The 25,735-nt window shown below is 69.2% G+C and overlaps 6 protein-coding genes across 6 annotated transcripts in view; 3 read left to right on the top strand and 3 right to left on the bottom strand.

Moving 5' to 3' along the window:
• CHLNCDRAFT_134476 (hypothetical protein) overlaps nt 1-3,032 on the top strand; it is a gene marked incomplete at both ends in the record, with an annotated part of 6,769 nt that extends 3,737 nt beyond the window's left edge. The window contains 7 exons of the mRNA XM_005847428.1: nt 95-460; nt 805-943; nt 1,288-1,405; nt 1,699-1,830; nt 2,103-2,167; nt 2,373-2,499; nt 2,752-3,032. Of these exons, the coding sequence (XP_005847490.1) occupies nt 95-460; nt 805-943; nt 1,288-1,405; nt 1,699-1,830; nt 2,103-2,167; nt 2,373-2,499; nt 2,752-3,032 (1,228 nt within the window). The remainder of the gene's footprint in view (nt 1-94; nt 461-804; nt 944-1,287; nt 1,406-1,698; nt 1,831-2,102; nt 2,168-2,372; nt 2,500-2,751) is intronic.
• A 905-nt stretch (nt 3,033-3,937) lies between these two features.
• On the top strand, nt 3,938-7,843 carry CHLNCDRAFT_52604 (hypothetical protein; the record flags this gene model as incomplete). The annotated part of the gene is made up of 10 exons (XM_005847427.1): nt 3,938-4,521; nt 4,676-4,742; nt 4,953-5,131; nt 5,388-5,544; nt 5,782-5,986; nt 6,186-6,396; nt 6,595-6,715; nt 6,976-7,119; nt 7,383-7,466; nt 7,730-7,843. The coding sequence occupies 10 exons, from the start codon at nt 3,938-3,940 to the stop codon at nt 7,841-7,843; spliced, it is 1,866 nt and encodes a 621-aa protein (XP_005847489.1).
• Nucleotides 7,844-8,367: 524 nt separating this feature from the next.
• CHLNCDRAFT_134474 (hypothetical protein) lies at nt 8,368-10,999 on the bottom strand (the record flags this gene model as incomplete). The annotated part of the gene is made up of 6 exons (XM_005847263.1): nt 8,368-8,546; nt 8,757-8,958; nt 9,180-9,523; nt 9,717-9,975; nt 10,203-10,350; nt 10,512-10,999. The coding sequence occupies 6 exons, from the start codon at nt 10,997-10,999 to the stop codon at nt 8,368-8,370; spliced, it is 1,620 nt and encodes a 539-aa protein (XP_005847325.1).
• A 351-nt stretch (nt 11,000-11,350) lies between these two features.
• Nucleotides 11,351-16,585, top strand: CHLNCDRAFT_57989 (hypothetical protein). Its single transcript, XM_005847426.1, has 15 exons — nt 11,351-11,438; nt 11,612-11,707; nt 11,936-12,053; nt 12,400-12,521; nt 12,824-12,964; nt 13,216-13,352; nt 13,504-13,642; nt 13,855-13,969; nt 14,270-14,386; nt 14,578-14,678; nt 14,841-14,901; nt 15,109-15,304; nt 15,549-15,634; nt 15,819-15,880; nt 16,119-16,585. Exons 1-15 carry the CDS (start codon nt 11,397-11,399, stop codon nt 16,197-16,199), a joined length of 1,614 nt encoding a protein of 537 aa, XP_005847488.1. The 5' UTR covers nt 11,351-11,396; the 3' UTR covers nt 16,200-16,585.
• A 400-nt stretch (nt 16,586-16,985) lies between these two features.
• On the bottom strand, nt 16,986-19,078 carry CHLNCDRAFT_134472 (hypothetical protein; the record flags this gene model as incomplete). The annotated part of the gene is made up of 7 exons (XM_005847262.1): nt 16,986-17,020; nt 17,159-17,249; nt 17,479-17,583; nt 17,839-18,120; nt 18,344-18,432; nt 18,569-18,735; nt 18,897-19,078. 7 exons carry the CDS (start codon nt 19,076-19,078, stop codon nt 16,986-16,988), a joined length of 951 nt encoding a protein of 316 aa, XP_005847324.1.
• A 4,849-nt stretch (nt 19,079-23,927) lies between these two features.
• Nucleotides 23,928-25,735, bottom strand: part of CHLNCDRAFT_56178 (hypothetical protein) — a gene marked incomplete at its 5' end in the record, with an annotated part of 4,621 nt that continues 2,813 nt past the window's right edge. The window contains 5 exons of the mRNA XM_005847261.1: nt 23,928-24,255; nt 24,438-24,505; nt 24,668-24,803; nt 25,020-25,109; nt 25,258-25,321. Coding sequence (XP_005847323.1) covers nt 24,217-24,255; nt 24,438-24,505; nt 24,668-24,803; nt 25,020-25,109; nt 25,258-25,321 — 397 coding nt within the window. The 3' untranslated portion in view covers nt 23,928-24,216. The remainder of the gene's footprint in view (nt 24,256-24,437; nt 24,506-24,667; nt 24,804-25,019; nt 25,110-25,257; nt 25,322-25,735) is intronic.

Here is a 25,735-nt window from a genome sequence, read left to right as displayed (position 1 = left end):
GGGGCGGCGTGCCGGGCGCGGGCGCGGGGCCCGCGCCCGCCGACGCCGCCCCGGCGGCCACCGCCGCGGCGGACGCCGCGGGCGCCGCCGCCAGCGCGCCGGCCGGCGCTCCCGCTCCAGGGCCCGGCCTTCACCACCCCACCGTCTACCAGCCCCACCAGCCGCCCGTGGGCGCTGCGGCGCTAGAGGAGATGTCTCCCATCGGCAATGCCATGATGCTGGCGCCCACCAGCATCCCGGGGCAGCACAGCATCACGGTCAACGACCCTCAAGCCATCGTCCCCTCCCTCAGCTTCCTCAAGCAGCGCGCCCTGGCGCGGCAGAAGCTGGAGCGTCTGGATCAGGCGCAGCAGGCCAGCGCCGCCGCCAGCCGCGGCGGGTACATCGCCGAGGCCAAGCGCGTGCTGGCGGCGGCGGTGCACACGGCCACAGCGCAGGAGGCGGCGGTGGTGGAGTCCAGGTGGGTGGGTGGGCTTGCGGGTGTGGTGCGGCGTGGCGGCGCACCTGCGCCCTGCGATTGTGTGTCGCACGTGTTGTGCGCGGCTGTGCGGGTCCTTTGGTTGTGTGTGCCTGTGGCTGTGGGGCTGTGCTGGCCTGGATGCCCAGCCGGCAGCCCTGCTGTGCAACCCTTCCACCCTGCGCTGCCGCTTGAGCCCCGTGCCGCTTCTTTGAAGCCCGCTGGCAGCACCCAAAACCAAGCTCCGCCACAGCCGCCGCACTGCCTCACTCCCCTGCTTCCTGGCCTCCCTGCTCACCCTCCCCTGCCCCTGCCCCTGCCCCTCCCCGGCGGTACCGCCACCGCAGCTGCTCCGGCGCCATCGGCCCGCTGCTGCGGTACCTGCGGGACAACAAGCACAACGACGCGGCGCTGCGCTCGGGCCTGCACACCCTCAGCCTGCTCGTGTCCAACTCGCCCAACCGCGGCATCATCGTGTCGTTCCACGTGAGGCGTGCTGGGTGTGCTTAGGGCCTGTGGATGCGGGGTGTATTTGTGTTTTAGCCCTGGTCGGTGGTTTGTGCTTGTGTGGGCGCGCGCGTGTGTGTGCCCGCAGCTGCCACACCCCCGCCTCTCTCGGCCGCCACCTGGGCGCCCCACCGCCGCCCCTCCGCCGCCCTTCTGCCCTCCCGCCTCGTCACCCCACCCATCCTCACCCTCCGCTCCCTGCCCTCACCCGCCACCTGCCTGCCCCGCCACCCTGCCCCTCGACCTGCTCCTCTCACCCTCCACTCCCTGCCCTCACACCGGCCACATGCCTGCCCGTCACCCTGCGCCTCCACCTGGTGCAGGGCCAGGCCATGCTGTGCGAGGCGATGCGGGCCAGCCGTGACCTGGGCATCCGCGAGAACATCGTGCAGCTACTGTGGGACCTGGAGGCGCACAACCAGGAGTGCCACCTGGACCCGGGTGCGCACGCACGCCGGGCCGGGCCGGCCTGCTGCCCTGCTGCCCTGCCGGCGGCGGCCTGCTGGGCTGCGCCTGCACCTGTGTGCCCTTGCGCTGCGCCTGTGTGCGCCTGCGTGTGCGCCTGCGTGGCACCGGGCCGCTTCCGGGGGAGGTTTGGGAGCGTGTCGGGGCGCGGTGCCAGGGCGTCTGCGTGGCGTGGCTCGCCGTACCCGACCCCTGGCCGTGCCTGCTCGTCTCATACCTGACCCTTGGCAGTGCCTGCTCCCCTCCCTCCCCACCTCGCCTGCCTGCAGACGACATCCAGGCGCTGCAGTCTGTGCTGGAGGCCACCAGCAACGCCCTCATCGCCTCCCACATCCTCCACCTCCTGCACCACTGCCTCGCCCACCCCGAGCCGCCGCCGATGACCGCGGAGCAGATGCAGCGTGAGCCTGCCCGCCGCGCCACGCGCACCCTCTCTGCCACCCTGCCGCTGCCACGCGTGCCCCCTCTGCCACTCTGCCGGCCTCGGCAGCACCAGGCTTGCTGCTGGTGTGGGGTGGGAGGAGCTGAGGAGGAGAGGGCGAGTGCTGGAGGCATGCGCTGGCCCCCTGGGCATGCCTGCTCCCGTGGCTCGGCCGCCAACGCCGCACCCGCCGTCATGGCCTCACCCTGCCCCCTTCCCTCCTGCCCTCGCTCCCGCGCATGCTGCCCACAGTGTGCGCCCAGCGCCTGGTGAACGAGATTGCGGCGCACAAGCATCACCTGCAAGACGCGGCGCAGGTGGGCCGCACTGGCTGCGTGGTTTGGTGGTGGGCGGTGCCTGATCTCTTCTAGTATTTGTACTGCTGGGGAGCGCTGCAAACCCTCCTGCGCGTGCCTGCCAGCGCGCCAGCCCGCGCTGTCCTTCCATGCAGCCATGTTCCATCCCTGCTGCGGCGCCTCCTCACCCGTCTCTTCCTCCCAAACCCCATCTGTACCGCTGCAGTACACCCTGGGCAATCTGATGGCGGTGGTGCTGGGGGACGGCCGCGTGGGCGTGCCGCAGCGCCAGGCCATGGTGGCCCGCCTGCTCGAGGAGCTACGCCGCACCACCACGCCGGGGCAGTGCCAGGGTGAGCCGCCGCTGTGTGCCGAGGCCGGCTGGGGATGGTGCCGGGGCTGGCGCTTGGGCTGGGGCTGGGGACGGTGGTGGGGCTGGCAGCGCCCAGTGCCCGTGCCTGGATGTTCTGTGGCTGGCCCCTTGCTTGAGTTGGGAGCTGGGCCGCCCTTTGCGAGCATCGGCGCATGGGCCACCTGCCGGCTTGCTCGCCCGCCAGCTCACCCCGCCCCCGCCGCGCCCTGCCCCGCCGTGCCCTGCCGTGCAGTGGTGCTGACGGTGCTGAGCTGCGTGGCGGGCGAGCCCAGCGTGCGCAGCGCCATGGCCGCTTGCCACGCGCGGCGCCGCCTCATGGACTTCTCCCAGCGGGTGGGCGACCCGCGCCTGCGCGCCCGCTCCCTGTCCCTCATCAAGATACTGCACAAGCAGGAGGCGATGGAGTCGCGGCCCGAGCAAGCCGTGGGCAGCTGGTACTTTGGCGGCGGCGGCGGCGGCGGCGGCGGCAGCGGGCCCGGCACGAGCGGCTCCTCGCCGCCGCGCTCGCGATGAGCCCGCTGCGGCCCGGCGGCCGGAGCCCGCCTGCCCCCCCCCGGCAGCTGGTGCTGGGCCCGTGGCCGGCGCTCCCTTCCTGTACTGTACCGCTAGATTCAAACCATCCACCCAGCCTGAGATTCCATACAGCATGAGCAGCCCAAGTCAGCAATAATCAATCAATGGCGCCGCGCCGCGAGGGCGCCGCTCGCACGCCTCTGCCGCTCCGTGCGTGCTCCCCGTCGAGGCGCCGCCATATAATACGTGAGGTCAGTTCCACAACGAACGCCGCGCACCTCGCCCTCTGTCTACGTTCCCTTTCCTGCCTGTGGGTGCTGCAACCAAGCGAGTTGATGTGATGCCTTGTTTTTTCCCTCCAGCTGCCGGCAGCTGCGCTGCCGGCCCATTTTTGATCCCCCTTTTCACACGATCCCATTTGAGCTGTGGGTGCTGCAACCAAGCGAGTTGATGTGATGCCTTGTTTTCCCTCGCCTCGCCTGCTTGCTGTCGCTCAACACGCCACCACAGCTCCCCTGCCCTCTCTACGATGTCCTGCGCAAGTTTTGCCCCATTCGTTTGTTCCCTTTCTTCTTCGTCTCCCTCCACCGAACTGGAACTTCTTTGTTCTTTCCTGCAACCCGTCACCATGCCCATTAATGTGCGCCTTGCCTGTGGCTCGCGTTTGAGACGCAGGGGAGGCAGCACCACCGCACGACTGCAGCTGCCGCTCCCGCCCGCCTGCCTGCCCTCGACATCTTTTCCCCTGCTTGCGGCGCGGCCCATCTCTCCTCCTCATTTTTTCATTCAACTTGTCGTGGGCAACATGTGAGATTATGCAGTCCAGGCAGGAGGGAGGGGGCACAGGACGGCGGCTGGCGACAACTGTTGATGCGCTTCCACGCTGCGCACGCCATGCTGTTTGGATGCACAAGTTCTTCCCTGCGCTCTCTCTGCGCTCTCTCTCCACACCTACCGGCGCCTTCGTCTGTATCAGTCAAGCCTGGATCGCTCACGGGCGCGATAACACACCCACGCGATTCATCCTCATGAGAACTCGCAGGGCCGGCAAGGCCGGGGCTCTGCCGGCTGCTGAGCCGGAGGAGGCGCGTCCCGCGGTGCGGGGAGCGATAGGGGGCGTTCGAAAGAAACGCGGGGCCGCGGGCGGCAAGGCGGCGGCCGTCCTGACCAAACGAGTGACGCTTCGTGGGCGCACTGTGAGCAGCAGGGAGGGCAGGCCTGCGCAGCCGAGCGCCTCCCAGGAGCAGCCCGGACCTGGGTCCTCCAATTCTGCACCAGCAGGACAGCAGCAGCAGCAGCAGCAGGCCGGGCAGCAGGCCGCCGCCGCGGCGGGTCGCCAGCAGGTGGCGGCGGCGGCGCGCAAGCGGCGCGGCCAGCTGGCGGCGGCCAAGTCCTCGGCTCCAAACATAGAGGGGCTGACGACAGAGGCGCTGCAGGAGATCTTCTTGCATCTTAGAAAGGAGGATGGAGAGCAGCAGAGCTACTGCAGGTGCGGAGGTTTGACTATAGAGGCCTGGGAGTCAAAGTGCGGTCTGTGCACACGACGTCCCCTCCAGTGTCCGGCCCTCTCCCTGGGCGTGCTGCGGCACGGCGCCTGACCTCCTGCCCCCATCCCGCTCCCTCCGCTGCCTGTGCCCCTGCAGGGAAACCCTGCCGCTGGTGTGCAAGCGCTTCCGCGACGTGCTGCGAGAGCCCAGCGCTGTGTGGGAGGTGCCTGGCCGCCGCCGCGGCAGCCGCCGCTGCCACGCTGCGTCCCCTTGCCTGGCCAAGCCTCCCCTGCCTCACGCCCTGCCGTTTTCCTCTCTGTCCTCCTCCTGCTGCGTGGATTGTGGGCCTGCCCACCTCCCTGCTGGACCTGCTCACCTCCCCGCCACTCACCTGCCCCTCCTTTCCTCCTGCCCCCACCACGCCGCCACGCAGACGCTGCATGTGGACTTCATCCAGAAGGACCAGGCCCTGCTGTTCCCCGAGCTTTTTGATGAGTCCGGCACCGAGCCGCTGACCTGGGGCCTGGACGGCACCTGCCGCCGCCTGCTGCACACTGCTGTGGAGCGCTGGACGGCGCCGCGCGCCGCCGCCGTCAAGCGCCTGGTCCTCTCGTGAGCGGCCTGCCCTGGCCTGCCCTTCCCTGCCCGGCCCGGCCTTGCCCTGCTGCCGCTGTTGTTGCTCTTGCTGCGGCCTGGTGAAGGCCGCTTGCCAAGAAGGCCACAGAAGGCCACCAAATGCCGTGTATGCTGCACCGCTGCCGAGCGCCGCGCTCTGCACACCGCATGCACGGCCCGCTCCGCCCCCAACCGATGCCGAATGTTTTCCCTGCCCCCGCCTCCCCCGCGGCTCGGCCCACCCACCCCGCAGCTTCTCGGCGCGCGACCAGACGCACAGCTTCCCCAAGACGGGGCGCGGGCTGCGGCCGCTGTTCAGCCTGCTGGGCCCCACGCTGCAGGAGCTCTACATTGCGCACTGCTCAGACATCTTCCACGCAGCTTCCTTCAAAGACCTGCCCATGCTGCCGGTGCGCCACATGGCACGGCTGGTTGCCCGTTCCAGGCTTGTGCAATGCCACCTCGAGCTGCGCCAGATGCTGCCCTTCACCCCATCCGGTCCCCTGCTGCCCTTTCCTCACCCCTTGCATCAGGCAGTACCATGCCGGCCAGCCCAGCTCCAGCCTCCTGCCGCTGCCGTCAATGCCATCTCCTGCCCCCTGCCCTCAACCCCCTCCCCCTGACTTTGCCTGCCCCCTCACCGGCAGAACCTGGAGTCTGTGGCTGTCACCTTCATGACTGGCAAGGTCCCCGCAGCCGACCTGGCCCCCCTGGAGCAGCTGCCCAGGCTGCGCTCGCTGACGCTGTCGGCCAGCCGGTCGGCGGAGGAGGGCGGGGAGCACTGCCTGGACGCCTTCCCAGACATGCTCACCAGGCTGAAGGGCCTCACCTCGCTGGCGCTGTGCTCCCAGGGTGAGCGTTCTCACCGTGTGGGGGCTGGCGGCTTCCTGCTGCGCCGGCAGGCGCCGCATGGCACTGTCCCTTTGCCGGCCACGCTGCGCGCCACCCCGCAGTGCCGGCGCTGCCGCCACCGGCAGCTGCTGGCAGCGCCGCGCCATGTCACCGCGGCTTGCGCTTAGCCGTCTGGCCGGCTGCCTGCTGCCGCCTGCAGGCATCGCGGTGCTGCCCGGCCACATCACCAAGCTGCGGTCGCTGGCCAGCCTGGATGTGTCGGGGTGCCCGCTGTCCTTCCTGCCCGCCGTGCTGTGGCGCCTGGCCGCGCTGCGCCGCGTGCGCCTCAACGCCACCCACCTGGCGGTGTCGCTCGCGCACACCTGGGAGCCGCTGACTAAGCTGCCGGCGCTGGAGTCGATTGAGCTGCGGTGGGTGGACAGACGGGCTGGGTGGGTGGTGATGCGTGGCTCGCTTGGTGGCCAGGCCTGGGCCTGAGGCCTTGCTTTGGGTAGTTGGCTGGCCCACACAAGCGTGCCTCGTGTGTGCCACGCCTGGCCCCAAACGTGGGGCGTCCCCTCCCTCTTTGCCAACCCTCCCCCGGCCCCCTTCCTGTGCGCCCCCCGCAGCGACTGCAACGCTCCCAGCCTGCCGCCGGCGCTGACAGGCCTGCACGCCCTGACCTCCCTGGATCTCAGCGACAACAGCTTTGAGGTGGTGGGCTGGCAGGAGGAGGGGCTGCACGCCCTGGTGGGGCTGCCCAAGCTGCAGGCGAGCTGGAGGGGACAGGGGGGGCTGGGGAGTGTGGATTTGTGGATGGGTGGGGGTGGGTGGAGGGCGGTGTGGGCCTGGGTGGGGGTGGTGCTCGTGGCATGTGCGCCCGGCGTTGAGCCGGTACCGCTGCAAGGGACCGCGGCAGCTGAGGAGCGGCCGTACTGCCTTGCTGCCATGCCCGCCGCCCTCCTCAGCATGCTCCCTCCCTGCCCCCTCTCCCCTCCCCTCCCCTGCAGCGCCTGCTGCTGCGCTGCTGCCAGCTGCCGTCGGTGCCGCCCGAGGTGGGCGCAATCTCCCGCCTCACACACCTGGACCTGTCTCGCAACCAGCTGGTGGAGCTGCCGCCGAGCATGAACGGGCTGGCTTCGCTGCGGGAGCTGGTGGCGGAAGGCAACTGCTTCCCACGCATCCCGCAGGCATGCACCCAGCCTGCGCCGGCTGGCTCGGGACAGCGGGCTGGTGGGGCGCGCGCGTGTGCGCCTGCCTGGGTGCCGGCGGGTGTGGTGAGAGCGTTGCTGGGCGGCGGCGGAGGAGCTGGCTGGTGCCCTCCCAGTATCACCCCCCCCCCCGACCCAACTCCCTCGGCTCCCTCTCGCCAGGCCCTGACCAGCTGCTTGGCTGCCCCTTCCTGCTGCCCCTGCAGGTGCTGGCTGAGCTGCCGGCCCTGGAGGTGGCTGACCTGTCCTTCAACATCTACATGGAGGCCGCGGCGTCGCTGCAGCCGCTGGTGGGCGAGGGGGGGCTGAGCCGGCTGCGCCGCCTGGACCTCAGGCAAGACGGGAGGGCTGAGGGCTTGCTGGCTAGGCTGGGCTGGGGTGGGGTGGAATGGGTGTGGCATGCCAATTGGCATGGCGGGGCTGCGGTTTTGTTTGTGGGGAGTGCAAGCAGCGCTTGGTGATGCGGCATCCAGGCGCCTGGTGTGCCACTAGTTAGGACACGCGCTGCCTGCTGCGTTCCTGTTGCGTGCCTGCCGCGTATGTGTGCAGGAAGATGCTGGGCGCCTGGAAGCAGAGCAGCATCAGGTGGCTGCGGGGCCTGGTGCAGGAGCTGGAGCAGCAGCGGGCCGCCAGCGGCGGGGCGCGCCCCGTGGTGCTCTGGGACTGAGCTGCAGGCGCCGCACGTAGCGCCAAGCGCGCTGGGTGATGCGCCTGGAGCCTCACCGGTGTGTGGTGTGGCAGAGGCGGCAGCGGTGTGCAGCCATACAGGTGGCGGTGAGCGGTGGCGCCTCGCCTGGCGCGTGTAAATACATGCGGTACGATGGAACTGCTTTTATGAGAGATGCGCTGTAGTAGTTAGTTAGTGTAGTGTGTGGACCTGAGTTCTGAGTCGCTGCTTTTTTGCTGCTGAATCAACTAGCTGCCCTGCTTTGAACTTGAAAACTGCCTGTCCTGCTGAGGCCTCTCCCTGTGCCTTGGAAGCGTTTGCTGTGTCTATAAGATGGTCGGCTTACAGGCTGCGCCAGGCGTCCGACCCAGCAACAGCCGCAGCCCCACAGAATGCGATGGCATGGAATGGATGCACGAGGAAAAATGGATGCATGAAATCAGCTGAGCGCCCCGACAGCCCACCTGCCTGCCTGCTGGCGTTGCTGGCGCTGGGACGCAGAGCCTGGAGGGGGTGGCTGGAGGCTATTGCAGCATGCCGGCGTCGTGCGCCCTGCGGCGGGCAGCATCGGCCTTGTAGCCGCGGCTGAGGCCCAGCGGGGAGTCTGGGAGGCCCAGCAGGGCGGGGCCAAAGTCCCGCAGCTCCCTGGCGTTGCCGTTTGTGAGGAAGAGGGCGCGCAGCAGAGTGTCGTCGTCCGGTGGAGCTGCAGGGAACAAGGCGGGGGAAGGGAGGAGTTCGAAGCGGGAGAGCGCGTGGGAGTGGGCACGCGGCAGGGTGGGGAGGAAGAGCGGCAAGGGGAGGCATGCTTGCGCTGGCCCGGGTTGAGGGATGCGATGACGCAGCATCAACGGCGCCACGTCCCGCGAACTCACCGACACCCACTGCCCCAGCCCGCGGCCGCCGCCCCGCCCACCTGCGTGCCCCGCCAGCACCTCGCTCACAAAGTAGTCTGCCGCCGACTCCACCTCTGGCAGGCAGTAGCGCGGCACGTGGAAGCGGGCCTGCCGCGCCCGCGGCACCCGCAGCTTGTCGCTGACCAGCTGGCCGAAGGTGGGGGCCGCAACGACCACGCCGTTGGCGGGCGGCGGCTGCTCCAGAACGCGGAAGGCGCGGACCTGCAGGGGCGGTGGGGCAGTGGGGTTGGGGTGTGTTGGCACTTGGTCGGCACTTGGTTGGGAGGAAATCGGTGGGGATGGGGGTTGGTGTGTGGGTGTTTGGGCGAAGATCGACGGGCAGCTTTTGAGAGCGGCATGCGGATCCAGAGCAGCATGCAGCATGCAGCATACAGCAACAGAATACAGGCAAGTACAGGCAGGCCGGCGCCAGCTGCGCTCACCAGGCGCAGCTCGTCCGGCGCCAGCTGGCGGCGGTGGAAGCTGTGCAGGCTCTCGTGGTAGCCGGTGTGCGAGTACAGGACATTGTAGTCGTCCACAGCAATCAGGGTGGGCAGCTCGGTGGACGCCGCCACCGCCTCCTTGGCGGCAATGGCTGCGGCCACCACGGCTGCGGGCTTGGCGCCGGCCGCCAGTCCCTCTTCCACCAGCTCCGACAGCGGCTGGCCCGAGGGGGCCTTGACGTCGGGCAGCTGCGCGGCGTGGCTGTCGCGCAGGCTGGACAGCAGCCAGCGGGCGGCCTCGGGGGTATCCCACAGCCCGTCCTCGCCCCGGGTGAAGGTACCGGCTGCGGTGCGGGACGGGAAGGAAGCAGCGGGCAGCGGAACAGGCGGGGGTGAGGCCGCAGGGGAGGCAGAGCCAAGGGGCTGGTGCAGACGAGGCGCTTCGTTGCCAGCCGGTTCAACACCTAGAGACACTGGTGCGCACACACACGCCCGCCTGTGCACACGGCCACACACAGGCCCGGCCGACGCACTCACTCTGCACCAGGGAGAAGGCGGATGGGAGGTAGAGGGCCAGCCAGCCCTGGGCGCGGGCCCAGGCCACCAGGCTGTAGAGAGCCACCGACTTGCCGCTGCCGGCCCAGCCATCCAGGTACAGCTGGCGGCGCGTGCGCTCCTGCACCACCGCCGCCAGCTGCTGCATGCACTCCCTCGCCATCAGGCTGCGCCGCCCCGAGAACTCCCACTCCGCCTGCACCGCCTTGCAGCCGTAGTTGGGCTCGTGCACGCCCTCGCCCTGCACCGCGGCAGGCGGGCGCGCGAGCCAGGCCGTCGGCAGCGGGGCCGCAGGGGTGTGCGCATGCAGCGTATCCCAACCCACAAGCATGCAGCCAGGCACTGCACCACCGCACACTCCACACCACACACCCTACACACGATCTATGCACCAACACGTCCCACAAACACACACCACGCGCACATATCGCACACCCACCCACCCACCCACACAACGCAGCACCCCACCTTGAGCACCGGATCCTCATAGTATTCCTTGGTCGCCTCTGGCAGGATGCCCTGAGGCACCTCAAAGTAGGTCCCCTCAGGCACCTCCAGCAGCCGGCCCACCGGCAGGCCCGGCACCCGCGCGGTGCGCCCGCCTGCGCCCTTGGAGCTGCGGCAGGGAGGGCGGGCGGACAGAGAGGTGGGCCGCTGGATGGGCGGGCAGGTGGCAAGGCGGGCAGGTGTGGGCACAGGCGGCCCCGCGACCGACCAGGCGAGAGCAGCGATGCGGGCAGGTGCGTGGCGGGGGGCGGCGAGGCACCGGCGGCTCACCTGCCCGCTGCGCCGGCCTCTCCCCCCGCCTTCTGCTGCTGCTTCGGCTTGGCGGCCTTGGCTTCCTGATTTGGCTTGGTCTGCTTGGGCTGCTGCTTCTGTGTCTTGGCCCCCGCCTGCTTCTTGCCCGCCTGCTGCTCTGCCTTCTGTTTGGGCTGCATCGGCGCTGCGGCCGGCTGGTTTAACGCCTCTGCCGACGGCGCAGCAGCCTCTGCTGCTGGCAATGCCGGCTCTGCTGCTGCTGCGGCAGCCGCTGCTGGTGCAGGTATTGTCGGCTCCGTTGCTGCGGGCTCAGCTGCTGCAGAAGCTGGTGCTGAAGGCTGCTCCGCGCTGCCGCCCGCCTCTGTCGCCGCGTGCCGCCGCTGCGCATGCCAGGCGGCGCTGCAGCAAGGGCGCAGCTGCGCGTGCACCGCCGCCACCGCATCGCCCAGAGCAGGCGACTGGTAGGTGGTGGCGCGGGCCAGGAGCTGCAGGAGCCGCCCCCTCATCGCTAATGCAGCCTCGCAGGCTCGACTCTTAGCACCAGCGCCCCTGCTGCCGAGCTGCAATCAGAGTTCTGCGTAAAGTGTGACAGCCAGCCAGCCAAGTGCCAGGCGTGGGGGTGAAGAGGCGAGGTGGGCCGGGGCAGGGCGTGGCGAGGCTTTCAGCAAATCGTGTGATCGTGTGATTACCACACGCCCATCGGCAATTGCTGATTGCACGGGCAGGAGGCAGCGGCAACATGTACTGCTGGTTGGCTGCCGTACAAGCCAGGTCGGGCGGGGCGTCCCAGAAAGCCTCCCAGAAACCTTGAAGGGGTCGATCAAACAGACAACCTATTTCGGCATTTTCTGACACCAGTTTGCGCCACGCTTGGCGTCCCTTGCGCTTTGCTCGCGGCGCTGTATGTGTCAAGGAGCAATGGCGACCAACGGTGATATCGAGAAGGTGGGAATTGAGCGGGCAGGATCCCCGCTGTGCGCCAGATTGCCGCGCGGCCCATTTAGTTGGGCGCAGAGGAGGGCCCCTGGGGCGGGAGACGGCTGCCGGGGGGTGGGGCGGGCGCTGGTCCAGAGATCTGTGCGCCATGTGAGGCATTGCCCTGCCCTCTGCACCTGCAGGTGGGAGTGCTCGTGATTGGCAGCGGGCCCACCGGGCTGGGCGCAGCCACCCGCCTGCACCAGCTGGGGCACCCCTCATGGCTGCTGGTGGATCAGGCGAGTGGCCAGGCCGCAGCACTGTCTCCGGGCTGCCGGTCTGCGGTCAGCAGCGAAGCCCCGCCTGCGCGCCGCCTCGCGTGTACCTGCTAAGCACGGCCCGTGCCTCCCCCACGGCTGCCAAACTGGCAGCAAGAGCAGGGCACCTGGGGCATGAGCAGGCCGCACAGAACGAGGCGCCGCTGCTCACCCGGCCCGCCCGCTTGCCCCCGCTCCCTCTCCCGCCAGGCGGCCGAGGCGGGCGGCCTCGCGTGCACCGACGTCACCCCCGAGGGCTTCCTCTTTGACATGGGCGGCCACGTCATCTTCTCCCACTACCAATACTTTGACGACCTGCTGGACACGGGTGGGTGCTGGGCGCTGGGTGGTTGCAGCCCAGCAGCCCGAGCTGGGAGCCCTGGAGGCTGGGAGCGCCTGGCGGGCTGGTTGGGGTGTGCAGGCGGGGTGCTGGTGCGTGGGCGGACAGCACCCAGAAGAATGGAGCCAGCGGCGGGTTGTGGGTGTTTGTGAGCGGACGGGCAGCATGTGTATGGTTGATGACGGGGCACAGGGAGCGCTGGGGAGTGGCCCGCAGGGCTAGGGCGCAGGCGGGCGGGCCGACGTCTGTTTGCCCCTGTCTCGCCGGCGAGCAGCAGCCGCCGTGCCTCACCCCGCGCGCCCCGCCCCTCCCTGCTCGCGCGCCGCCCACGCAGCCATCGGGGCTGGCGACGAGGCGTGGAACACGCTGGAGCGGGTGTCGTATGTGTGGCTGAAGAACCGCTGGGTGGCCTACCCCTTCCAGAACAACATCTCGGCGCTGGACAAGGAGGACCAGGTGGGGCTGAGGTGGCACGCTGAGGTGGCACGCTGAGGTGGCGCGCTGAGGTGGCGCGCTGGGGTGGCGCTGGGGTGGCGGCAGAGGTGGCGCTGGGGTGGCGCTGAGGCGCGGCGATGGCAGCAGCGCTCTTGCCCTACTCCAGCCGGCGAGTTTGTGGGTGGGAGGCGCCAACCGGCGTCCTAGATGGGTGGGCGTGTGGATGGGTGGGACGGGCACCCGTGGGGCGGCAGGACTGGCTACGGGCGGTTCCGCACTGACCCCTGCCTGGCCCCACCCTGCCCACCCCCGCCCTCCCGCAGATCAAGTGCCTGACGGGCGTGGTGGAGGCCAAGGTGCTCAACACCACGGCGCAGGGCAAGCCCCGCAACTTTGACGAGTGGATCATGCGGGTTATGGGGCCCGGCATCGCAGACATCTTCATGCGCCCATACAACTTCAAGGTGCGCAGGTGGCGCGGAGGTGGTGCAACCCAAGGGTTCAAGGCGTGCGGCTCTGGCTGGTGGGGCGCAAAGGGCCGCGCAGAGTGTTGCCGGGAGGGAGCGGCAAGCGGCTGGGAGGGTGCCTGCGGGGGTTTGTGTTGGCGGCGGGCAGCTGGCCTGCAGCGGTGGGATGCAAGCCAGGAGGAAGGTTGTGTGCCGGCCATGCAAGCTTGTGCTGACGCCGCGCCGCGCCTCGTTCCTCCCGCCTGCAGGTGTGGGCGGTGCCCACCACGCTCATGCAGTGCGACTGGCTGGGTGAGCGGGTGGCCACGGTGGATGTGGACCGCGCCATCGCCAACGTAATCAACAACAAGGAGGATGCGGGGTGGGGACCCAACGCGGTGTTCAGGTGTGCGCCTGCAGGGGCCGGAGCCGGGGCCTGCCGCGCCTGGCAGCGCGGCGGCGACGTGGAGGCTGCTTGCTTGCCGTGTTGGCCCCACCTGTGCGCCTCCTTACCTCCCCTGGCCACCACCACCGCCCCCGGCCACCTCGCCGAGCAGGTTCCCGCTGGAGGGCGGCACCGGCGGCATCTGGAAGGGCGTGGCCGGGCTGCTGCCCGCGGAGCGCCAGCGCTACGGCGCCAGCGTGGTGTCGCTGGACCAGGAGGGGCAGGTGGCCACTTTTGAGGACGGGCGCAAGGTGGGGGCGCTGCTGCTTGGGGCGCTTGCCACGGGGGATCTCTGCGGGGAAGCAGTCATGCAAGCGGGGGTGAAGGAGAGGGCGGCAGTCACACAAGCGGGGGAGCAAGAGTGGGGGGGCAGCGGATCGCCCGTTGCCCTCGCCTGCTGCCAGCATTCCCTCCCCGACCGACCCCCGGCCCCTGCCCTCTGCCTCGCCCCGGATCCGCGCAGGTCGCCTACGACGCCCTCATCTCCACCATCCCGCTGGACATCACCCTGCGCTGGCTGGGCAAGGACGAGTGGGCCGACGGCCTGGAGCACTCCTCCTCACACATCATCGGCATCGGTGAGGGGGCCAGCCGCGCGCCGCGCCGCGCAGCCTGCCCCTCCTCTGCCGCTGCAGCGTGCGGGCCCGCCACCGTCGTTCCCTGCCGCACCCGCTCGGCCTCCGCCCCTGTCGCCCTGCCAGCTGTGCCTGCCTTCCCCTCTGCGCCGTTTTATCGCCCGGCTGCTGCCGCAGCTGTGCGGCCCAGCCCAGCACCCTCTCTTGCCATGCTGCCCGGCCCGCCACCCTCCCTCCTCCTGGCCGTCCCACCTGCCCGACCCTCCTGTCTGCCTCTGCGGCCCCGCCTCCCGCCACCCGCAGGCATCCGCGGGCGCTGCCCCCACGGCCTCAAGTGCTGGCTGTACTTCCCGGAGGACGACTGCCCCTTCTACCGCACCACCGTGTTCAGCCACTACGCCAAGAAGAACTGCCCCGCAGGTGGGCGGCCCCGCGGCTGCCGTGCGGCTGCCGCGTGGGCTGCGGCTTAGGCCTGGGGGTATGGTTTGCCTGGGGTTGCCTGGAAGGAGGGGGCCTGCTGAGCTAGCCTACAAGGGAGCTCGCCTGTGCAGAGCTCTTGCCTGCTCTGAGCCCGTCCGCCGTGCCCTCCCCGCCACCCCCACCCGCTGCAGACGACGCCAAGCTGCCTACGCTGTGTAAGGCCGACGGCAGCGACCCGGAGCCCGGCAGCGAGGAGGCCAAGGAGGGGCCTTACTGGTCGCTGATGTTCGAGGTACGGGTGCGGGACGCAGGTCGTGCAAAGCGTGACAAGGGCAGCGGCCGCTGCCCTGCGCGTGGCACAGCTGCGCGGTGTGGTGCGCTGCACGCGCAGCTTGCGGGCCTGTGTGTTTGCTGCTGAGCAGCTGGCGGCGGGCTGCCCCCTCCGCTCCCGCAGGTCAGCGAGAGCAACATGAAGCCGGTGAACCAGGGAGACGTGACGCTGGGCGGCACCGCGGGTGGGTGATTCCCTCCCCCCCTGCACACCCACGCCTGGCTAGTCTGCATGCCGGCTGCTCCCCTGCTTGCTCCCCTTCATGCTCCTGCGCGTCTGGCCTCCCCCATGCATGCGAGCATGCAAGCTCCACCTCCGCCGCGGCACCACCCCACCCCTGCACGCCCCCTGCCCTGCCCCGCCCCAACAGCCTCCCCGCCCCCTGCCGCAGGCACCTGGTCTGAGGTGGTGCGCGACACGCTGCTGGGCGCCATCTCCACGCAGCTGGTGCAGCCCGGCGACGAGATTGTGTCGATCTACCACCGCCGCCTGGAGCACGGCTACCCCACGCCCAGCCTGGGCCGCGACGGCGTGCTGAAGCAGGCGTTGCCCTGGCTGCGCAAGAGCAACATCTGGTCGCGCGGCAGGTGCGCGGCGCGTGAGCCTGTGTGCCTGTGGGGCCGGTGGGTGTGGGTGCCTGTGCTGCTGGCGGGAGGCACCCTGGCGGCCGGCAGCGAGGGAGGAGCCTGCTGCAGGGCTGCTTTCAGGCTGGGCGCAGGCTGCGGCGTGGCCACTACCTGCCCTTACTCCCCATCCCCCTCATCCTGCCTTGTCCTCACCTGCCTTCTCCCGTCCCTGCCTCCTCCCGCCCTTCCCTCCCCCGCCCCGCAGGTTTGGCAGCTACAAGTACGAGGTGGCCAACCAGGACCACTCGCTGATGCTGGGGGTGGAGTGCGTGGACAACATCCTCTTCGGCAGTGAGTGTGCTGCGGGGCGGGGCGGGGCGGGGCGGGGCTGGTGGTGGATGCAGGTGGGTATGGGTGCCTGGTGGGGGAGTGGTGCATCTCGCCGCCAGGTTTTCAAGCGCCGCCCGCAAGCGCGCTCGGCGGCCTGACCACCGACGTGCCCGCCCCTTGCCCTGCCTCGTGCCCCTGCCCGCAGGCCAGGAGCTGACGCTGGAGTTCCCCAACGTCGTCAACCCCCGCAAGAACATGGAGCTCAAGGTGCTTATGGGGCTCTGGGGTGTGTTGTGGGCGGTGCAGGGGCCGACAGGTTGGAGGCGGGGCGCTTTGCGGTGGGGCACGCAGCGCTGGGCAGAGAGGCGCTCTGGCTGCAGCGGCGGGCGCTGCAGGTCCTGCTTGCCCCTGGCTGGCCAGCAGCAGGTGGTGCCCATTTGCCTGGTAGCACAGGAAAAAGCCGCTCACCGCCCCCGCTCCTGCCTGCCTCACCTCCCCGCTGCAGTACACCACCCCAGGCGTGATGCCCGGCCTGCTGAAGGGCGCCAGGCCTGTGAGCGTGAGCGAGGCGCCGCTCACCAACTGAGCCCTGCGTGCCGCCCTCTCCTGACCGGCAGCTCTGCCGCATAATGCCATTGGCACTCGGCACTTACTTTGCGCCTCCCTGCCTCTCTGCCAGCACTTGGGCTGGACCCTCTAGCTAGCCAGCCTCTTCTCCCGCCAGGCCCCCCACACCTCAGCCTCAGTAGAAGGCCCTAGGCAGCTTCTGCTTGCTGCTCCCGTCTGTCTCTCCCTGGGTGCGCCGGTCAATTGTGTGCAGCCCGCCACCCCGCTGCTTCACTCCTCGCCTTCCCTCCTTTCCTTCCTCCCGTCCTCTTCTTCTTCCTTCTTCGGACAACGCATTTTGTTCTGCATCTTTGGACACATACCTTGTACTGGCGTTACTAGCCACCCTGTAAACACTGCACAATCCCGGCGGCGCTGGTTGGCGGGTGGGGGCGCCAGGCAGCCAGCAGCGCGCCGACCTGTTTGGTCCTGGCACAGCTGCCACAAAGCTGTTTGATTGCTTTACATGCCAAGGGATACATCAACGGAGGGTCTGGGGCCGGATGTAAATGAAATCAGTGCATGGCCCACCGGGTGGGTGGAATGAAAGTCATTGCTGCGACGAAGCGATATCAACATGGGATCCGAGTTTGAGGCGGGCGAGCGAAAGAAATCAGAGGCCGAAATAGCGGCACGCATGTTTCATGTCAATTAATTAATCTCAATCTGTGTCCAGCGACAGGTCAGGATGCTCCCACCGCCGCCATATTAGTACTGTGTGTGCGTCAGGGCCAAGGGTATTGGCTGTGCAGAGCCGGGCAGCTACCTAGATGCCCTCGTCCTCGAAGCGCCGCGTGCCGCCTGCATGTGGCAGAGGGTCGTGCTAAGACCCAGACCCCCTCCTCAAACGCGTCCTCACAGGGCAGCAACCCAGGGGGCAGCCCCACCCAGCCTCCGACACCACAACCCCCAGCTGCACACAACCCCCCCATTGCTCACCATAGGTGATCCAGGCCAGCAGCTGCTTGCTGGTCAGGCTGAGAATCATGTACCACCACTCCGCCTGGGCAAACCCGCGCCAGCCACGCACCTGCAGCCCGCGGGCAGCGAGGGGGTCGTGGGCAAGGGCAGGGCAGGCGCCGGCGCGAGCGCATCACCCGCATGCGCTGGCCCGCGCCGGGGGCGCCCTGTGTAGGCCCTTTGCCCCCGCACGGCTCCCGCCTCCCAAGCCGCAGGCTGGCCCCTGCCCTTTCCCCTCCTCCTGGCAGCAGCGCCACCACCAACACCAGAACCACCACCACTGCCACCGGCCGCCCCACCTGCTTGAACTGCAGGGCCTGGTTGACGGCAAACATGATGTAGAGGAAGGAGAGGATGAAGAACAGGCTCCACACAAAGGTGGGAGGGTCGCCGTTGCTCACGGCCTGCAGCGGCGGCGGTGGCACGGTTGAGGCGGCAGCCCGGTGGCAAGCGGCCGGCCAGCCCACCAGCTCCGCCAACGCAACCGGGCCTGACGAGGCCTCCTGCTCAAGAGGCGGCCTGCCACCCCCCTCCTCTGCCCGGCACGAGCGCTCTCTCGGCCCTCTCCCAGCTCTCCCACAAAGGGCAGCCTCAGCTGCCTCAGCTGCCTTTCACAGCTGCCTCCCAACTGCCTCTCAGCTGCCTCCTGCCTGCCTCACCTGGAAGAAGTAGCAGCCCGTGACCAGCTCCACCGCCAAAAAGGGCCAGCAGCCCATCCAGAAAGGCCCCCAGTCGACGCGCTGCGCGCCGGGCGCGGCGCCGTCGCCGCCGTCGGCAGCGCCGTCGGCGACAGGGTTTGTTGTGAGGAAGGCGGCGGGCAGGCCGGCGCCAGAGCCGTCCTTGGCCAGCGCAGGCGGCGCCTTGGAGTCGTCGGAGTAGGCAAAGGTGGGCAGGCGGGCGCCGTTGGACACCTCCATCTGGTGCCCAAACAGCATGGTGGTCTGCGGGGGGCAGCGGCCGCGGCGGCGTGGGTGGCGCACGTCAGGCTGCCGGGCCGGCCATCCCTTGCCCGGCCTCCCGGCGGCGCGCCATGGGGACTTCTCTCTGCGCCGGCCGTGGATCGCCGGCCCCGCGGCCGCCTGCCGTGTGCAAGCATTCGCCAGGCTGCTGGGGGGATGAACCTTGTCGAACAAGCAAGCAAAACAAGGGCGGCTCTCGGCTCACCGCCATGAGGGCGGCCAGCGTGAAGAGGAGGTGGATGTCGGTCACGCCGCACAGCTGCGCAATCATCACGCTCATCAGGCTGGCGCTCACTGCGGGGCGGCGGCCAGGTGGGGGTGGGGGGGGCAAGGGATGGCATGGGCAGCGGGGAGTGGGGTGGGGAGGGAGGTGGGAGAGGTAGGTGCCAGCGACGGTTGCGGAGCATGCCGGGCCTGCCGGCCAGCGCACCGGAGTACTCGGCCCATCGGAAGGGGTTGCGGTTCTGGCACAGGCAGCGGTTGTAGTAGGCGTTGACCCTGGGCAGGATGACCAGCAGGTGGTCGACCGCGGACAGCAGCAGGAAGACGCCGCTCCAGACGGCGATGGGGAAGCTGGCCACCTGCTTGGGTGCCGGGCTGCAGGCGGGGTGGTCCCAGGGAGACACTCTGGGTGCTGGGGGGGGGCCACCGGGGAGGCCCAGGCTCGAACGAGGCATGCGCCTGCTGACGAGCGGAGCGCCGCTGGTAGGTGGCAGGCGGCGGCGGCGGCGGCGGCGGCGAGTCTACCACTGCCTCACCTGTAGAAGTCGGACTCCGCGCCGTTGTCCCTGGACCAGGATGCGACGAAGAAGGTGTACCAGGGGAGCTCGGACTTGGGATCGTAGGGGGAGATGGCCAGGATGGCGGCGCCCGCGACCAGCTGCAGGGTACCCACCGCGGCGTTCCACCAGCGCAGGCGCGCGAATGTGAGGGGCGCCATGGTGCGGAGTGGAGTCGGGCGAAATTGACTGGTGCTCTGGGGAGCGCGCCAGGGTGCTGCAGCAGCTGGGCCGTCCTGGATGCATGATGACGTGGCCGCAGGAGTTGAATGAAGGTTCCATCAAACCCATTGATTTGGGGTTTTGATGGTCACACTCCACCTACCACATTCCCAATTGTGTAGCCCTGGGCCCGCTCAGAGCAAGGAGGAGGGGTGGTGGCCAGCGCATGCACATGGCGGCGGCGGCGGCGACAGCGCCCAGTTGCTGCCTGGTGGCGGTGGTGGTGGTAGGTGGCTGTGGGGGCTGGCGGGCCGCAGCCACCGACCGAAAGACATGGAGCGGAAGCCGTGCAGCGGCTGCCCGCCAGGAGTTCCGCCTGCGGCAGCCGTGCAGCCGCGGAGCGGCTGCACCTGGCTGGGGGTGGCTGCGGCGGCCAGCAGCCGCGGAGCTGCTTGCTGGGGATGCAAGCAGGCGGTGTTGGAAGGCGGAATCAGAACCAGCCGCGGAGCAGCTGCCCGGGGGGCGCCGCTGCAGCGGTGCCGGCCCTCTGGCGCCACTGGCGGCAGCGGCAGCTGCCACCAACCAGCCGCGGAGCGGCTGCAGCTGGGTGGGGGTGCCTGCCGCGGCGGCCAGCGGCCCGCGGCAGCGGCCGCTGCCAGCGGCCAGCCGCAGAGCAGGGTGGGTGGGAAGGGTTGGGGTTGGGGGGCTGCTTTCTGTTCTGTTGCAGCTGGCGTGCCCCCTGTGTGCAGCCAAGGAGGGGATGCCCCAGCGGGCGCAGCCCGCCGCCAGCGGCGGCGGCAGCGGCCGCCAACAGCGGCCAGCCGCGGAGCGGCTGCCCCCTGTGGTGCAGCTGGCTGGGGTGGGCTGTAGCATGCCCCCTCTGGGGGCAGCCGCGGAGCGGCTGCCCTGGTGGGGGCGGCCAGTGGCCGCTGGCAGCGGCAGCTGCCACCAGCCAGCCGCGGAGCGGCTGCCTGGGGGTGGTGCGGGGCAGCCGGCTGGTGCTGTGAGTGGGCCAATCCCACTGAACTGCAATTGCAGAAAAGTGCACCTGACTGACTGACTGAGATTACAGAGAACCGGGCCCTTTAAAGGGCTGGGGACACACAAGCCGTGTGTGTGTGTGTGTTTTACAGGGATTGGGCACATTAATGTGCTGGGGCCGAACCCGCTAACCCTGCCGGCTGTCCAGAGCGAGGAAAATCTGGCCGCCGATGGCATCCCGGGGAGGCTCCGTCTTGCAAGCGCCATGCCGGTCTGCCGGGCAGCCGTCCGCCGCCCAGATGCCGCCACGAAGGTGCCGTGAGGCAAAGTCCCAGCTAGTGTCCCGGCTGGGGTTCGAACTCGTGCCTGTGGTATCACCCACCGGCACTCATCCAGCTCCTTATTTAACGTCGCGGCCAACGACGGAAAGCCAGCGACTGACTGAGACTGACTGAGATTACAGAGAACCGGGCCCTTTAAAGGGCTGGGGACACACAAGCCGTGCCCACTAGCTCTGGACAATATAAGTACGAAACCAACCAACAGACAGGGCGGCGGAGCGCGGGGCTGCGAGGAGCCGATCGGGCACAGCGGGCGGCAGGGAAAGCGGAGGGTGCCTGGGAGCCAGCCCAGTGACTGTCAGAGAGGTGTGAGGAGGGGAAACGGGGGGCAAAAGACAGGGGAAAGAGGGGGATCAAGGGCCAGGACCGCCAGCAGGCGGCGCAAGCGGCTCCGAGACGCCACCCACCCCGGCACAGAAGCTGGGGGAGCGGCCAGGCGGGCGGGCGGGGACCGCCTCAGAGGGCAGGCGACACAGGGGGTCAAGGCTCAGGTCAGATCACACGGGAGAAGGGGGCAGCCAGCGACTGACTGACTGACTGAGATTACAGAGAACCGGGCCCTTTAAAGGGCTGGGGACACACAAGCCGTGCCCACTAGCTCTGGACAATATAAGTACGAAACCAACCAACAGACAGGGCGGCGGAGCGCGGGGCTGCGAGGAGCCGATCGGGCACAGCGGGCGGCAGGGAAAGCGGAGGGTGCCTGGGAGCCAGCCCAGTGACTGTCAGAGAGGTGTGAGGAGGGGAAACGGGGGGCAAAAGACAGGGGAAAGAGGGGGATCAAGGGCCAGGACCACCAGCAGGCGGCGCAAGCGGCTCCGAGACGCCACCCACCCCGGCACAGAAGCTGGGGGAGCGGCCAGGCGGGCGGGCGGGGACCGCCTCAGAGGGCAGGCGACACAGGGGGTCAAGGCTCAGGTCAGATCAGACGGGAGAAGGGGGCAGCCAGCTGCCAACGAGGAGAGGGGAGAAAGGGGGACGCCAGAGAAAGCACACCGAGCGGCAGCGCGGCAGGCACAGCAGCGCACGAGCAAGCACAGGCGCACAGGCACTGCAGCACACTGCCGGCGGGTCCCCGATGGCGTGACTGCGGAAAAGCGCAACCACCTCCACTGGTTCCAAGCACACCTCGCACGGCGCAATAGCCAGTCAAGGGGCACCACAGCCAGGCAGCAGCCGACAGCGCACGGGCAACCAGATGCAAGCCGGCACAGCAGGCGAGCAGCGCGGCAGCAAGGCGGCGGGCACAGGGCAGGCAGGCAGAAGATGGGCAAGAGGGAAGACGGACACGAGAAAAGGGGTGAGGAGGGCACAGTCAGGAGAAAGGCGGGGAAGGGCCAGCGGAGCTGTCTGACGATCTAGCAGGGGGAGGTACAGGAGGGGGGCGGAGCCGAACGCGGCCGCCGGTAGAGAAGAAAAAGGGGTGGGCAGGGCCAAGGCTGTCAACCCAAGAGGCCGGGGCACAGCCCAGGGCCTCAAAATCAGCGAGAAGGGACCAGAAGGACTGGAGAGCCGCGCGGCGGGCAGCCTCCAGCGGCGTGGCTGCGGGATGTGGTGCTGCGGGGCCAGGCGCGGCCGGCTCCAGCGGCGGGAGAAGGGGGCAGCGATCTGTGATCTGTGATCTGTGATGTTACAGAGGCAATGCCCATTAATGGGCTGGGGGCACACAAGCCGTGCCCACTAGCTCTGGACTGTATGAAAGCATGCAATACCGCCCGGGCGGCAAAGGGCGGGCTCAGGGAGCGGTCGGGCGCAAAGGGCGGGGAGGGAGGCGAGGGGCGCCTGATGGCCAGCCCAAGGGCGGCAAGCATACCAGTGGGGGGGAGGGGCAGGTCGAGGACCCGCAGCGATCTGTGATCTGTGATCTGTGATCTGTGATGTTACAGAGGCAATGCCCATTAATGGGCTGGGGGCACACAAGCCGTGCCCACTAGCTCTGGACTGTATGAAAGCATGCAATACCGCCCGGGCGGCAAAGGGCGGGCTCAGGGAGCGGTCGGGCGCAAAGGGCGGGGAGGGAGGCGAGGGGCGCCTGATGGCCAGCCCAAGGGCGGCAAGCATACCAGTGGGGGGGAGGGGCAGGTCGAGGACCCGCAGCGATCTGTGATCTGTGATCTGTGATCTGTGATGTTACAGAGGCAATGCCCATTAATGGGCTGGGGGCACACAAGCCGTGCCCACTAGCTCTGGACTGTATGAAAGCATGCAATACCGCCCGGGCGGCAAAGGGCGGGCTCAGGGAGCGGTCGGGCGCAAAGGGCGGGGAGGGAGGCGAGGGGCGCCTGATGGCCAGCCCAAGGGCGGCAAGCATACCAGTGGGGGGGAGGGGCAGGTCGAGGACCCGCACACCACCACCACCAGAAAGCGGGCCCACCCACCCCGGCACAGTAGCTGGGAGAGCGGCCAGGCGGGCGGGCGGGGGCCGCAAAGGTGAAGGCGGCACGCGGGAAGACCGGGCAAGGGGAGGACGGGGCAAGCGCAAAAGCGCAAGCATCTGCGGGTTACGGGGGGGAGAGTAGGGGCGTGACGACCAGAACGGCAGGCACGGAGTGAGCGAAAAGAGGGGGGGACGGCGGGCCGCCCGGCACGCGGCGGCAGCAGCAGCAGCGGCCTGCCCGAACGCAAATCGCTCGGCGGCAACAGGCTCCTCCGCCAAGCCACGCCACCCCACGGCTCAATTCGCTGAAGGGAAAGCACCAGGGCTTGGGGCCGCGACACACGGAAGCGGGAATTGGGGGGAGGGGCTGGCGCGCACAAAACGCGTCGTAGGGGGCGAACAAGTCGCAGAGGGGGTGGCCGGGCACCAACGGGGCACACGGGGGCTCATACAACGGGCCGGGAGCCGGCACCGGCCCGAGGGGGTGTTCGCCGGACTAGCCGAGCCGCGGGCGCCGCAGGGCCCGGGGCACCCCTCCACGCACCATCAGGAGGCCATCTCGAGTGCGGGCAGTTGCAGAATGGGCGGCTGGCGGGCCAAGCGAGCCGGCGATGCTGCGGTCGCCCTCGTCCTGCGTCCCCAAGGCAGGGTGTTGCTCAAGAAGGGCCCCAGAGGAGCGGGAGGGGGGCGCGGGGCCCGGCCGCGCCGGGGGACTCGAGCAAGGAACGATGAACAACGCAGCGCGGGATCCTTTGAAAAATGCGTTTTCCGCGGTCATAGTGTCCCCGTATTTGGTTACGGCACGCTCACTCCTCCATAGTCTAGTGGCTAGGATACACGGCTCTCACCCGTGAGACCGGGGTTCAATTCCCCGTGGGGGAAAGTTTTTGCACACTGAGCAGGGGGTGGTGGGTGCCAGGGGCCTGCCCCCAAACCTTCCCCGTGGGGGAACGTTTTTGCACACTGAGCAGGGGGTGGTGGGTGCCAGGGGCCTGCCCCCAAACCTTCCCCGTGGGGGAACGCTTTCGGTGGGGGCGGCACCCTTGCCCGCTTGCCCGTGGGGGACCACTTTTGGTGGGGCGGCGCCTGCCACACCCCTGCCCCCTTATCCAAGCACCACATGCAGCCAATCCCTTTCGGCGCCATGCGGCAGCGTGGCTGTTCACAGATGTGCCAACTAATGCTGCGAAGTAGGCAGAGCAGAGCAGCGAGGTGGGACGTAGGGCAGCGGGAAAGGAGGGAGGGCCCAGCTGGCGGCGCCAGGCCGGCAAATGGCAGTGCTGGGAGGGAGCAGGGCGAGGGGAGAGCTGGGAAGCAAGTGGGGGCAGGGAGCAGCAAGCAAAAGGGAGAGGGAGCATGGGGACACTCCAGCGAAGCGTGGGACAAAGGAGCGGGCGAGGCAGCCCGGCATCCACAGCCCCATGGCAGCGAGGCCGGCCTACTTCTTGCCGCCGCTGGTCACATTGAACTTCCAGTGCTGCAGCAACCAGGGGGGCAGCGGCGGCAGGTGCATCAGAGGCAGCGGCACCACTGGCAGTGGGAGCAGTGGCACAGCATGCCCGGCTGGTTGCATCGGTTGGCCACTCGCGGCAAGGGGTGCTGCCATCCACTGCCGCCTTGCACTGCCTCTACCCCACCACCCCCGCCATCGCCGCTCACAATGATGTCTCCATCCTGCACCTCATACGTCTTGCCCTCTTGCCGCCAATTGCCCGCAGACTTGACGGCTGCAGGGGCAGGCCGGGCAAGGCGTGGCGGTGGCTGAGCCAGCGGCAGCAGCAAGTTTGCAGTCCTGGAAGAGCTGTGACTCTGCCACGGCCAGCCAGTACAGCCGCCCCCAGCTGCCCTCCTCCCGCTGCCTGCCGCCTCCGCCGCCCCGCCAGCTTCACCTGCTTCGCTGCCGTGTTCCTTCATGTCTGCAAACGCCATGACCTCTGCGCAGATGAAGCCCCGCTCGAAATCGGAGTGGATGGCGCCCGCCGCCTGCGGCGCCTTGGTGTGCTCCCGGATCTGCCAGCACCGCACCTGCGCTCACAGCACGCACAGCACGCACAGCGGGGAGGGGCCAGTGGTGGGCGAGGGTCGTGCAGAGGCGCCGTGGTGGCAGGGCGAGGCAGGCAGGCAGGCTGAACAGGCCGCATGCGCGGCCAACACACAGATACGCAACACGCAGCCGCCGCGATCAGTGGCATCCACCCAAAGCGCCGCCTGCGCACTGGTGGGAGCCCAGCGGCCACCCACCTCCTGCACCCCTGCTGTGAAGTAGTAGATGAGCCGTACTGCCTTGAACCCCGCCGTCACAATCTTGGGCAGCGCAGACTGCACCTCGTGCTGCACGCCAGGTCGGGGAGGGGAGGGGAGGAAAGCGGCGGGGCGTGCGGCGTTCAGCCAGGCCGGTGGCGCACCAAGCGGGCAGCGGGCAGCGGGCAGCGGGCGGCGGCAGACAGCAGACAGCAGTACATGCGGTACGGTTCCGTACCTCCTGGCAGTACACTTCCCGCTCGTCCTCCGGCATGTCGAGCAGCTTGGCCTCCAGGGCGCCGCTGCAGGAGGGCGGGGCGGGCGTAGGCTGGTGGTGGGTCTGCGAGTGAGCGGATGCTCTGCCAAGGGACAGCTGCCAGGGGGCAGCAGAGCCTGGCAGCGTGCCAGCCCGCGGCCACGGCATCCCTGCTGTGCGAGGCGACCATGCCGCAGCCACCAGTCAGCCCAGCCAGCCAGCCACCAGGCAGGCGCCAACCGCCACCAGCCTACGCCCGCCCCGCCCTCCTGCAGCGGCGCCCTGGAGGCCAAGCTGCTCGACATGCCGGAGGACGAGCGGGAAGTGTACTGCCAGGAGGTACGGAACCGTACCGCATGTACTGCTGTCTGCTGTCTGCCGCCGCCCGCTGCCCGCTGCCCGCTGCCCGCTTGGTGCGCCACCGGCCTGGCTGAACGCCGCACGCACCGCCGCTTTCATC

The sequence above is a fragment of the Chlorella variabilis genome (genome assembly GCF_000147415.1).
Source record: "Chlorella variabilis unplaced genomic scaffold CHLNCscaffold_11, whole genome shotgun sequence".
Lineage (NCBI taxonomy): Eukaryota > Viridiplantae > Chlorophyta > Trebouxiophyceae > Chlorellales > Chlorellaceae > Chlorella > Chlorella variabilis.
The sequence above is the reverse complement of the archived record's forward strand: the minus strand, read 5'-3'. Positions and strand labels throughout refer to the sequence as shown.

What these genes read in the sequence shown, in the direction of transcription:
- CHLNCDRAFT_57989 (XM_005847426.1), top strand. Translation starts at nt 11,397, where the DNA reads ATGTGTCAAGGAGCAATGGCGACCAACGGTGATATCGAGAAG. An exon ending in TGCGCCCATACAACTTCAAG is followed by an intron (nt 12,965 to 13,215) that starts GTGCGCAGGTGG and finishes TCCCGCCTGCAG; the next exon opens with GTGTGGGCGGTGCCCACCAC. An exon ending in GACGCTGGGCGGCACCGCGG is followed by an intron (nt 14,902 to 15,108) that starts GTGGGTGATTCC and finishes CCCCTGCCGCAG; the next exon opens with GCACCTGGTCTGAGGTGGTG.